The 13,069-nt window shown below is 40.4% G+C and overlaps 1 protein-coding gene and 1 pseudogene across 1 annotated transcript; one reads left to right on the top strand and one right to left on the bottom strand.

Moving 5' to 3' along the window:
* Positions 1–7,581: 7,581 nt before the first annotated feature.
* Positions 7,582–12,558, bottom strand: LOC101418515 (E3 ubiquitin-protein ligase RLIM-like). Its single transcript, XM_058291075.2, has 3 exons — positions 12,312–12,558; positions 8,233–9,292; positions 7,582–8,142 (listed from the first exon to the last, which is right to left on the bottom strand). Exons 1-3 carry the CDS (start codon positions 12,556–12,558, stop codon positions 7,584–7,586), a joined length of 1,866 nt encoding a protein of 621 aa, XP_058147058.1. The 3' UTR covers positions 7,582–7,583.
* LOC139438110 (tafazzin pseudogene) lies at positions 10,375–11,723 on the top strand (annotated as a pseudogene).
* Positions 12,559–13,069: the final 511 nt, after the last annotated feature.

Below are 13,069 nucleotides of genomic sequence, written 5' to 3'. Positions count from 1 at the left end.
TTTCTGTTTTAGAGTTCATTGATTTCTTCTCTTTATTATTGCTTTCCATCTGCTTGCTGCAAGTTTCTTTTACTCATCTTTTTCTAGCTTCTTGAGGTAGAAGCTTAGATTATTGAGTTGGGACTTTTCCTTTTTCCCAATGTAAGATTTTCATCCTATAAATTTCCTTCTCAGAATCGCTTTAGCTACATTCCATACATTGCTTTACGTTAGAAATTCACTTTCATTCAGATCTGTAGTGTTGTGTATTTTTTAAAACTTCCTCTGAGACTTCTTTGTTCTGTGGATTATTTAGAAGCATATTGTTTATTCTCCAAGTGTTTAGATATTTTCTCATTGCCTTTCTAGTATTGATTTCCAGTTTGATTCCATTATGGTAAGAGAGATTTCAATTATTTTAAACTTGTGGAGTTTTGTTTTATGGTCATAGACATAATTCATCTTGGTAACTATTCCATGGATGCTTTGAAAAAAGTGTATTCTGCCATTGGTTGGAGTGACCTAAATGTGTCAATTACAGTCTGTTGACTGTGTTGCTCAGATTTTTTATATCCTTTCTGATTTTCTGTTCAGTACTTCTATCAGTTTAAGAGGTAGATGTTGAATTCTCAATGTTAGAGGTTTGCAATAATTGACAAACTGTAACTTAGTTTCACCTGATATGATTGGGGAAAGGCTAACCCCATTCCCCATAAGCTTACATGTCTAAGGGCACAGCACTTCCCCACAGGTTAAACAAATAAACCACGTAGAGACAGGAATAAAGGGAAATGGAAACCTTCCCTACCTACGTATCAGAGGGAAATAAAATTCCTACAGATCAAAGAAACATCTGCTCTTGCAGTATGCCAAGAAACCATAGCTCCCTAACCCACTATCTTCTAGTCACTATCAGGGAAGATTTTCACCTCTAGGGCTTCCTATTGGTTCCTGCATGTCACTCAGACCCTCAACCCCCTCCCACCAACTATTATTTCCCCACCTAGGAAAGTCCTGTATAAATTTAAATCCCCCCTTCCAGGAGTGGGCTGAAGTCTCTCTTCAGACCCTTACCATGCTGGTGGGGGGGGGGGGGGGGCTGATGTCTGCTCTTCAGACCCCCTCTGTTGGGAGAGCTTCCCAATGAATTATTTCTCTGCTTGTAGTCATATCGGTCTCCATGTCCCAGCAAGCACCGTTTTTCTCCAACACTCAAAATACAATTTTTGATTTGCTTATTTCTCCTTTCAGTTCTATCAGATTTTACTGCAAATATTTTGAAGCTCTGTTGTTTGGTTTATGTACATTTAAGATTGTTATATCTTCCTGGTGATGTAGTGTCCTTTTTGTCTCTAGTACATTTTTTTTCTTTAATGTCAACTTTATCTGGTCTTAATATAGCCAATTATGCTTTTTGTTAATGTATGCACTGTACGTATTTTTATCATCCTTTTACTTTCAACCTACCTATATCATTAAATTTGACATGAGTGTTTTGTAAACAGAATATATTGGGATCATGTGCCTTATCCATGCTAAAAATAGCAGCCTTTTAATTTAAATTTTAAGTAATTGTTGCTATGTTAGGGCTTCAGCCTGCTATTTTCTTATGGGTTTTCTATTCTCTCTGTTTTTGGTTTCTCTGTTTTCTTTTCCTTCTGCTTTCCTATTTGTTACTTGGACAGGCTTAATAATCCATCTTAAATTATAGTATTTTTGAGTGTACAACTGTGTATTGTTTTCTTCCTGGTTTCTCTGTGCATTACAATATACAAATGTGACATCACAATTTACTTACTGGTATCAGTGTTTTACCACTTTGAGTAATGTGTAGAAACCTCAACTGGCATTTAGGTTTCTTTATGTTCTCAACTTTTAAATATCATTGTCTTGGATATCTTATGGTGCTATAGTTTTTGTTTCAACCATCACAAGTAATTTTTAAAACTTGTAAGAATAGCTTATTTTATTTACCTATATTTCTGCTCTTTCTATTGTTTTTTTCTTCCTTCCATATGCTCCAAGTGCCTTCTTTAGTCATTTCCTTTCTGTTTGAAGAACTTCCTTTAGCCATTCTTTAAGGGTCAGGTTGCTAGTGACAAATCTTTTCATCTTTCTTCATCTGAGAATGTTGGCATTTCCCTTCATTCCTAAAGCATAGATTTCTTGATATAGAATTCACAATTGATAGTTCTTTTCTTTCAACTCTTGAAAAATGTGTACCACTTCCTTCTGTCCTCCATGGTTTGAGATGAGATATCCACTCTCATTCTGATTAGTGTACCCCTACAAGTGATATATTAATTTCCTAGAACTGCCACAACAAAGTACAACAAACTGGGTGGCTTTGAATAGCAAACATGTATTCTCTCACAGGTCTGGAAGCTAGAAGCCTGAAATTAAGGTGTTGCAACAGGGCTATGTTCCCTTTGATGTGTCTAGGTGAAAATCTGTTCCAAGGCTCTGTCTTGTTCCTAGTGGCCCTACATGTACCTCGGCTTGTGGCAGCTAAACTCTAATCTCTGTCTCCATCTTCAAATATCCATCTTCTCTTTGTGTCATGTCTGTCTCTTCTCTTCTTCTTATAAGGACACCAGTCATATTGGATTTGGGGCCTGCTCTGCTCCAATATGACCTCATTTTGAAGAATTCAATCTGCAATGACCCTATTTCCAAATGAATTCACACCCTGAGGTAGTGGGTGTTAGGACTTCAACATATCTTTTGGGAGCACACAATTCAGCCCATAACAAGTAACATGTCATTTCTCTCTGCCTGCTTGTAATTTATTTTCAGAAGTTTAATTATTGTGTGTATTATTGTAGATTTCTCAAAGTTTAATGTATTTAGGGTTTGATCAGCTTGAATCTGTGATATGTATCTTCTGCCATGTTTGGGAAGTTTTCAGCCATTATTTCTTCTAATACTCTTTCAGCCTCACTTTCTCTCTCACACCTTTCTCTGATAATGCAAGTTTTGTATGTCTTCTTATTGTTCTTCAGATACCTAGGCTCTGTTAGTTTATTTTCTCTATTGTATTGAATAAATTCTATTAATCTGTCTTCAATTTCACTGATTCTATCTTCTCTACTATAGAGCCCATCCAGTGACTTTATTTAACATATTGTATTTTTATGTTCTTAATTTTCATTTTGTTCCTTTAGAACTTCTATTTATTTTGCTGCTATTTTCTAATTTTTCATTTATTTTAAAATAATTTGTAATATTGAATTTTACAGTGGTGGCATTAAAACTGTGGTCAGAACATTCCAATATTAGATTCAGTTGTCATTTCTCAACTTGTGATTTCCCAGGTTTTTAGTATGATGTGTCATTTTTCTATTGAGCCATTTAGGCTATTATGTTGGGAGACTCTGGATCTTATTTAAAGTGTGTAAGGTGTGTGTGAGTTTAATAAAGGATGGCACCTTATTTATGTCTCCTCTTGCAGCCCCTGCCCTAACTTTGTGGGCTGTGGTCCCAATGAAAGTCTAATTTTAAGAACTCAGTGGTGATATTTTGGTCTCTTTGGTTTATGAGGTACAGCTGAGATTTCCACTGGTCCCTGCTGGCACTTCCTAAGTGGGAAGAAAAATCTTCTGCAGTCCAGGCACATGGTGTTTCTAGGTGGAGGAGTAGAGCCAGCTTGGATTAAGAATGATTCCTGAGCCAGGCACTTGTACCTGTGGTACAAGAAGAAGTAGTTGGATTTCCAGTGCATATGGGGTTTGAAGATCATTTTCCAGGTTGGGCAGTTGTGAAAGGATCTCCCTAGCCAGTGTCACCTAGTGGCCTGATGTCTCTGGTTTAGGGAGAGGAATCTTGGACCAGGCAGTGAAGGAGAACACTTCCTAGGTTGGGGGATTTTTGCTCTTGGATTCTTCTTGCTGGTTTCCCTAGCCATCCAGGGTCTCTTGGAGACGGTGTCTCAAGCTTAGCAGGGAAGGAAAGGATTCTCCCTGGTGGCTTATTGTTTGCATTACTTCTATTTGTTCCACCTTAGAGGTTATTCTGGGCTTCTCTGGGGTGTTACGTAAGACTTCTATTTGGTCTGGCAAAGGAATGAGACTATCTGAACCACCTTTTGCTACTAAGTTTGGAGTTACAAAATGTTGGACCTGGGTCACCTTTTTCCATTTTTGGGGGAGAGTCATAAGATGCCATGCAACTTTGTTGTTCTTCCATTTCTGAAGTCTTCTTTCCACCTTTCAGAATTCTCCTTTTGCTGCCTCTTGTGTTATTTCCAGGGTTTATAGTTGTACTGGAGGGGGAGGAGTCTATGTTATCTTACCTGAACTGGACCACAAGTTCTTCATGTGCCTTTTAAAGGTTTCCATGATTAAGTCAGATTCACACTGGATAATTTCCATTAAAGAAAACTCTGTCATGTAGTAGAACCTAATTTCATGAATGAAATCCTATCATACTCTCAGTTCTCTTCCACACATGAAGGGAATGAATTATATAACATTATCCATCATTGGGGGGTCATCTTAGAATTCTGCCTCCAACAGAACATGGCCATGAATATACTGGAGAGGTAATTAGGCAATTATCATCCTTTGGAAGATAGAAACCTTTTAGGACAACAATAAAGCCAAGAATTTTTACAATCATTATACTTATTTTAAATGAAGCAGATCTGGTATCAGAAGTACTTAATAAAATTCAGAATATTTAAAAGACTTTCAGAATTGAAGGCAAATTTCAGAGATTAAACTATTTAAATTTTCACTTCTGTCCATGAGAATGCCTTCTATGTGGAAAAACATGCTAGATCAATTGAATTAAAAGACTTACCCCACATCCACTCCCCCATCCTCTTCTGATATTTTATGATTCTATGCAATTACTGTGGCTACCAGCAGTTCACATAGAAAATAAAGGTCAGTGATGATTCTAACTTTAAATTATCAGGTTTATACTTAACACTGTACACATTTATTTCAGTTGCATATTGCACAAAATTTATGACTATTGCTTAAGGTTATAATACAATGTGCTTTCACCTTAACCAAGTAAGAGAAGAAATTCAGTCGTAGTAAGAGCAGCCAGAAGCCAGAGTTCATGGGCAACTGGAAAAGCAGATACAAAGAGAGGGAAAGAGATCCCTACTTAATGAGAGGCAGAGATGCAAGCCAAGGAATCTCAAGGATTGCAGCAAACCAGCACCAGAGCATTTCACACTTCAGGGAGAAACATTACTTGGCCAATACCTTGATTTTAGATTTCTGGCTTCTGACACCATGAGCCAATAAATTGTTAAGTCAACCTATTGTGTGGTATTTGTCATAGCAGTCTAGCAAAATAAGACACTGCTTGTGGTAGTTTAAGGCTTTTGTCGATCTCAGAAAAAATCATACCATTAGAGCTAATTGGTACCATATGGTTGTGACCCTATTGTAGGTGGGAATTTTGATTATGTTACTTCAGTGAAGGACATTTTGATTAGATTGCTTCAATAAGGCCTGACCGTGGGTGGGTCTTAATCCTCTTACAAATGGGATGAATACAGAGAGACACACAGAGTAAAAAGCCCAGAAGCTGAGAAAGAAGGCCCCAGAGGCCAGAAGCTGAAATCAACAGAACACACACAGAAGCAGAGAAAAAGCCAGAGAAAGCCAGAAGCTGAAGCAATAAAATCTGGAAGAAAAGGAAGACCAGAAGACACCTGCATTTGCCTTGCCATTTGACAGAGGAGTCCAGGGTCACCAGCAGCCTGTCTTCACAGAGAAAAGGATTCCCCAAGGAAGCCTTGATTTGTGCATTTTCATGGCCTCAGAACCATCAGCTAATAAGTTATAAGCTGATATGTACCATATTCCGGCAGCTTTTGCAAACTAAAACACCGCCTTTTCTCTTTTACTATTGTCAATCCTAAGTGTGACAGGTTTAAGAGAAAGGTGGTAAGTTCTAAGGGTTTGTTATCTCATAATTTCTAGAGATGGAATATACTTCTTTCTTTTATTATAGAAGATCTGGCTAATCAGAGGAAAGCAACATTAAAAGAGAGGGTTGTTAAAGAACTTAATTCAAGAGCAGAATGGAGGGTAGAGGGAAGAGACAAGAAAGCCTACTTGGCCTGGGTCTGAAGAAAAGTTGAGTTCTGGTTGTGCTTGATGGTCTCTGAGTTCTTCTCCAGATTCACTCTATACCTTTTCCACCCTCATTTGTAACTTCAGGTGTCTGACCTTTATGCACGTCATCAACTAATCTCCATTGCCCTGTGTTCAGGTTGGGTTTAGCTAATGAGATTTATCAACAGATTAGATGGCAGGAGGAAACTGAGGTCAGGGTATTTATTTCCCTGAGTCACCCACGCACAAGGTTTATATTGACAAGCGTTCCATAGTCTACTTAAGGTCAAAGCACCTATTGTGTGGTCTCCTACTACAAGTACTAGACAGGACATTCTGGGTTGCAGGAACCAATAACTCTCTTGCCTCTTCAAGCCAGGTTGTGGTAATAATGGCTTCTCACATTTGCTAGCCTCAAGGTACTTCGCCATCTCTTGGTTCCCTCTCCTTTCTTTTTCTTTTGTTCCATCTTTTAAAAAATAATTATTTTACTTTTAAAGAAGCCTTAGATTACATAAATGTTGCATAAAAAATATAGGGGATTCCCACATGCCCCACGCCCTCCCCCTCCCACACTTTCCCACATTAACAACATCCTGCATTTGTGTGGTACATTTGTTACAATTGATGAACACATATTTAAGCATTGTTACTAACCACTGACTACTCTTTACATTGTAGTTTACACTCTGTCCTGCGCAATTTTTTAAGTTATGAAAAATGTATAATGGCCTGTATCCGTCACTGCAATGTCATGCAGGACAACTCCAATGTCCCGAAAATGCCCCATGCCCCAATATTACACCTGTTCTTCCCTCTTCCATCCCTCAGAACCTCTGGTGGCCACTGCCTTTACATCAATGCCTCCATTCTTCATAGATGTCAGTAACTAGTCACTTCATTAAACTCTCTTTAGTCACTCCTTTCAAGCATATTTATTTTGGGCCAGGACCCTGAGTGATATGATGGTAGTAAGAAATTAGAGAAACTTAAGGTATTTACAGGGGATGGAATAAACTGATGGTGAGAATGATGAGAAGAAATTTTGCACCCATCTTTGAATGTAACACCCCTCCTTAGTTTATGTGAGTGACTGATAAACTTTAGATTGCTTGTTAATTATTTTGATTGGGTTGGTGTTTCTTTGCATGCACATACAAAATAGGACAAGTCTGTGAGATGCCTGGGATTTGCATGATTAGATAAGATTTATTAGGATCGATGAGGAAGTGCTTATATCATATTAAGACATTTCTCTCATGGAATCAAGAACATCCCTTTCCAATGTATCTGCCAAGTTTCTATAGAAATTAAGTGACCAGTCATGGTGTGGAACTTGTTCCTCCTGTCAGGTTAGAACACTAGGACACCTTTTGGCTTATCAATACTTCCTTTTATTCTGGTACAGAGGTTAGAGCAAGGACAATAATTCCCTGAGAAACCAATGACTCAGTAAAGGTTGTTACTTTATAGCAAGCAAATGACTCCTGTTTGTCCATCACCATACCAGTCTATATAGGTGAGAGCTCAGATCTCAGAATTTTTTCTGTCATCAGAATCTATGACTTTACGGCGACAAACAGGACAAGTAGAGTTCTCAGACAGCCAACGATCAATGCAGTGGACATGATATTCATGGGAGCAAGGTAGGATGCGGATCTTATTGCCTTCTGTGTAGTCTGTGATGCAAACGCTACAGGCTTTCAATGCATCATTATCACCAAAGGTTCTAATTGCCAAGTTGTTTATCTGTTCTTTGGTGAGTCCTGTAGATTGATCAGTATTGTTTTCATTTAAAAGGAAAAATTCATCCAGAATATACAAAGGCCAAGAGTCATCATCATCGAATAGTACTGGGGCCATAAGTTGTTCCTCTTGGCTGTCCTCTGATGGTGAGCCTGATGTTGAATGCCTTTCATTACTACCTTCAAATGTTTCTGAGCTAGTTTCTGAACTTCCACAACTGGAGCTGGAGCTCGAGCTGGAAATAGTACTAGAACTTGAACTCGAACGAGGACGAGAACTAGAACTAGAACTAGAACCAGAGCTAGAACTAGAGCTAGAACTAGAGCTTGAACTGGAATTTAATATGGAACCTGAGCTGTAATCAAATCTAGGATTTGAATTGGAATGAAAACTGCTACAACTATCAGAACTGTTGCTTTCATTTTGTAATTCTGATCTTTCCATATTTTGACTTGGGCTTAAGTTATTAGACCCTGAATCACTATCTAAATCACTATTACTGTGCATTAGGTAGCTTGAATCACCAAATGCTGTAATCAACTCACTGAATGTTCGAGGAACTGCAAAAGATGTAGTATTACTTAAACCAGTGTTTAAAGATCTACTTATGGGAATTCTGTTGGTACTAACATAGGGTCTTGCACCTGCCAGTTCAGGATGTGATAACATATCCCTAAAATCTTCCTGATCACTTTCAGAGATGTTTACATTTGGTGGTGTTGGAGATGTTAACTGAGTTCTACTGGCTATGTTTTCTCTTTGCCAGTATTCTCCAGGATGAACTCTTCTTACTTCAGGATCAAAAAGTAAGGTTGAGCTTCTCTGTCTCGATTCATCACTGCTGGTTGTTCCTGAAGAACTTGCTCCTGGAGAGGCATTCCTTGTTCCAGAAGTTGCAACACCCCACATTTGCGGCTCAGGACCAGTTATTTGCTGTCTCAACATCTTGTGGTGTTGGGTTCCAGAAAACATCTCAGTCTCATCTATCAGAGGATGCTCAAAATGAAATGAAATATCAGTATAACATCTTGCTGAAATTTCACTTATTGGATACAAAGGTGAACTACTTTCAACTCTCGCTCTAGTTCTCTGATGGTCTGGACTCCTGCTTCTTGCTCTTTTCTGACCTCTAGTCAGTCGGACTTCTGTAAATACTTCAGTTGCATTTTGCTCCAATTTTGATGGCCTTGCAGGTGTTGATTCAGATTGTGGATTTTCTACTTGCCTTTGGCTGTTTTCCATATTTTCAACCCTAGAACGTCTTGCAGATAACGCATACTCATTTTCTGGATTCGAGCCCCCATCATTAAGGTTAAAATTTATCTCTAAATTGAATCTGAAATCACCATTGTTTGGATTAGTCTGGCCCATTGTGGTCCAAGTTTGGTTTTCTCTTTGCCCAAGTGTCATATCTTCACTTTCCTCAAAAGAGATAAGCCAGTCTAGGAGAGAGTCATCAGTAGACACACCATCTGAAGAGTCTCCTCCATCTGTTAATAAAAAAAACAAAATAAAACCAAAAATGGGGGAGAAGGAACTATCAACATTAGTGCAATCATAGGCTCTAAAATATTGTTTCAAAAACAAACAAAAAATAAGAACTTAAAGATTCAGATGCTTTAAACACATTCCATATTTATAGAGCTAATACTTTTGCACACTACACTGCTTAAATTTATGAGGAAAGGCAGAAAAGTTTCAATCCTATCTAGAAGAGTGAGCTAATCCTAGAGAAATGTAGAAAATTGTTTAAGTGTGTGTGTGTGTATGTTATAAGAGGAAATAAGGAGGAAATATATTTTCAATATTTCATCCCTTTCAGAGAGTAGCATAGCACTGTGGGAGGGAATGTTAAATGACAACAACTTTTTCAGTCCACTGTCTAAACAGTAATGCAACCACACGAGGTAAACAATAGTTAACAAACAGTGCTAGTATTTTAGTTCAAGTTACATTTTCGTAAAATTTTCTATCTAAACCATTACTTCTAAGCTCTTGACTGAAGCGCCTCTCATAATCCATAAGGCTGTTTTAAAATGCAAGACTGTTGTATCCATTGCTAAAATATAAACATGGTTTATAGGTTTAAAAGTATTTGATTACTTCTTAATGTTATCAAGATTTTGAATTTCCATGATTGAAGTCAGATCAAATGAACTGAATCATGATACATAAGAGGGCATGCTCAAGAAACAAACTGTTATAGTAGCCTTATAAATTGCAAAATTATTCCCTACTTCACACTGGGAGGGAATCAACAGATTTGAGGCTAGAGCATGGTTTCGGAACCTAGGCAATATTCACATTTTGGGCTGGATAATTCTTTTTGTGTGTGTGTGGGGGGTATCTGTCCTGTGTATTCCAGACGTCCCTGGACTTTGTCCACTATATGCCAGTGGCAACCTGCCTTCTTCCATCCAAGTTGTGAGAACCCAAACTGTCTCCAGATATTGCCCTATGTCCTGGGGGGCGAGACTGGGGGTGGGAGGTCAACAAAATCTCCTCTAGTTGGGAGCCATTTGGTTATAGCTTACAATGTTACTTTTTGCTGATGAGGAAATCACATGTGTACATGGGAGAATTAATTGAGGAAGTAGGAGGAAATATCAGTGGAGATGGGAAACCAAGGATAAAAATCAATGGACTGCAGCCAGGCTCGGCTCCCACCATGTCCCGGCTCCTCACATGGATGGCGGCTCTAGCTTTTCCTGTGGTTGCGGGTGGGAGTTGGGGGGTCAGGGCGCCGGGCTGGCCTGTGGCTGCATATACCCCTCGAAGTGAAATGTCCATTCCCCTCAGTGCTGCGGCTCACCTGGTCCCTGGTTAACAGCGTCCCTATGGGCCTTGTGGGCACCTACACCTCCTTCTGGGACAAAGCACATGAACGACCTCACCATTCACAACCAGAAAGTGCTGGATGAGCTCATTGAGACCCCGGCCTGCGCACTATCCTCATCACTATCTCCAACCACCACTCTTCCCTGGATGCCCCACATCTCTGGGGAATCCTGACACTGCCACACCTGGAACTTAAAGTTGACATGTTGGACCCTCGCAGCTGCAGACATCTGCTTCACGAGGAAGTTCCCAATTCTTCAGGTTGGCCAAGTGTGTGCCCGTGTGCTGAGGAGACAGCATCTATCACAAAGGAATCATCTTCATCTTGGAGAAACTCAGCCACTGTGAGTGGGTGCACTTCTTCCCAGAAGGAAAAGTGAACATGACCTCGGAGATCCTGCCCTTCAAGTAGGGAAGCGGGAGCCTGATTGCTGGATGTCATCTCAACCCCAGCATTCTTCCTCTGGGGCTTGTTGGAATGAATGACGTCCTTCCTAGTAGCCTAACTTGCTTCCCCCGCTTTACACAGAAAATCACCATGCTGGTCAGGCAACACTTCAGCACTCTCTTGGTGCTCGAGCCTCTGGGGGGACAACACACCTGCAGCGGAAATGCGCAGTGCCCTTACCGGACTTCATTCCGAGGGTATTCCAGCTCCTGAAGACCCAGGCAGAGCAGTTACGCAACCCCTTCCAGGCGGTGGGCAGGAAGCAGGCGCAGCCCGGACCTTGGCCCCAGGAAAAGACGCAACTGATCCACCCCAGACCTGGTAGGTGGGATTGCCAATTCTGCTTTGGGGTTTCCCGTCCCACACAGAACTGGGGCTGGGCTAATGCTTTTAGCTCAGATTGGTCTGTACACCAGTTCTGTCACCCTATTGGGTCTCTCTTTAATTGGTGAACCTTCCAGCTTCTGCGTTGTTCCTCAGGTTTAAGTAGAGTCTCTGCTGCTCCTCCCACTTGCCAAGAAGGGGAGAAGTGGCTTAAGCAGAGGCGTCCTTCCTCCTTTTCTTCTGATGTTCTCTCAAGGGTGGCATTGCGGGGAGAAGGGAGCCAACAGGTGAGCAAGCAGTTGGGTAGGTGAGCAAGCGGCAAGGCTGAGAGCTGCAGGGAGGGGACATCTGAGGCCCAGGGTCCTCCTGCTGGCCCTTGCCAATCTGGGAGCTGCTCACATCTCCTCAGAGATGGCAGGGAGCCAAGTCTTCCTTCTAAACCTGAGCTCCCGTGGGCTTGGGGTTGAACCTGGGCTAGGGTTGCCCTTGACCAGGAGCCTGTAGTGAAGGCTCAAGACCAGGCCACTCACCTGCAGGTCAGGGACCACCTACTACTCCATCTTTTCTGCCTTCCCCATAACACTCAGTTCCTTTGAGGCTTAGGTTTTCATGTGTTTTTGAATTTGAAAGACTTCTGTTGTGCACCCCCCCCCAAAAAAAAATGTCAATAGGCTATTTCTCAATGTGTCCCAATTAAACTAACTCAAATGGGAAGCAGGAACAAAATAAGAACATCTTGACATTCTCACCAAAGGTCAACTAATTGCCTTTTGTCTTTTTATGAGCAGTTACTTAGTACCAAATTAATCTGTGCCATTTCTTTAAAACTTTTGGCCCACACTTACTATTATGAAGTTTCTTATCCATCCCATCCTTTTCACCCCAAAAGCAAAACACACCTCTATTTTTACCGGAATTTTCTGGTGGTGGATCCTCTTTAAATTGTTGTAGTCTTCTCAGCAACTCTTCTTCAGTACTTTCACCCGGAGTGCCTAACAAATTGTTATCCCTCATAAGCCTATAATCTTCTTCACTTAGGTGATTTACAAATCTATAAAAAGCTTCTTCCTGATCCATTCGGGCCATCTGACTTATGTGCTGGGCCTCGAACCCACTTCCTTTATCATTGGAATCTGAGTTTTCCATCTTGATAAACAAGTGGAAAATTATCTAACTGTTAGGACATAGTGTTAGGATCCAACTCAGTTGGCTCCACCTTCCCCACCGTCTCCACTATCATCTTCTCCAACCTCTGGTGAGTCTCTGGTTGAGGCCAGCCTTTAGTCCAGAATCTGCTAGGGGCCGTTGCCCAGGCAGCCATTACATTCTCCATTGTTACCAAACAGAGACAAGATTCAAGTTAGGTTTCATTTCATTCAAAATTAGAAAATATTGCCCAGCATATTTTGGGTATACCAAGCACAATCCTCCACTTCCTCCTACCTCTAGGAGCCTATTCTCAGGCTTTCAGGGAGCTTTCCAAACTCTGATACACTCCAGTTATTTCTAAGTTAAGTTACAAAACACCAAATGGAATTAGTTACATTATATATGCTGCCTTCTTTGAAGGGGATGCCTAAGTCATACTAGATAAATGTAGCAATTCTTATCTTCAGGTAGCCAAGGACTTCTCTTCCTGAATTTCCCAAATCATAGA

Source organism: Dasypus novemcinctus, chromosome X (genome assembly GCF_030445035.2).
Source record: "Dasypus novemcinctus isolate mDasNov1 chromosome X, mDasNov1.1.hap2, whole genome shotgun sequence".
NCBI lineage: Eukaryota > Metazoa > Chordata > Mammalia > Cingulata > Dasypodidae > Dasypus > Dasypus novemcinctus.
The sequence above is the reverse complement of the archived record's forward strand: the minus strand, read 5'-3'. Positions and strand labels throughout refer to the sequence as shown.

Coding starts and splice junctions, on each gene's coding strand:
- LOC101418515 (XM_058291075.2), bottom strand. CDS start 12,558: ATGGAAAACTCAGATTCCAATGATAAAGGAAGTGGGTTCGAGGCCCAG. Junction 9,293..12,311: donor AAATTCCGGTAAAAATAGAG/GTGTGTTTTGCT, acceptor TTTTATTAACAG/ATGGAGGAGACTCTTCAGAT. Junction 8,143..8,232: donor CAAAATATGGAAAGATCAGA/ATTACAAAATGA, acceptor AGGTTCCATATT/AAATTCCAGTTCAAGCTCTA.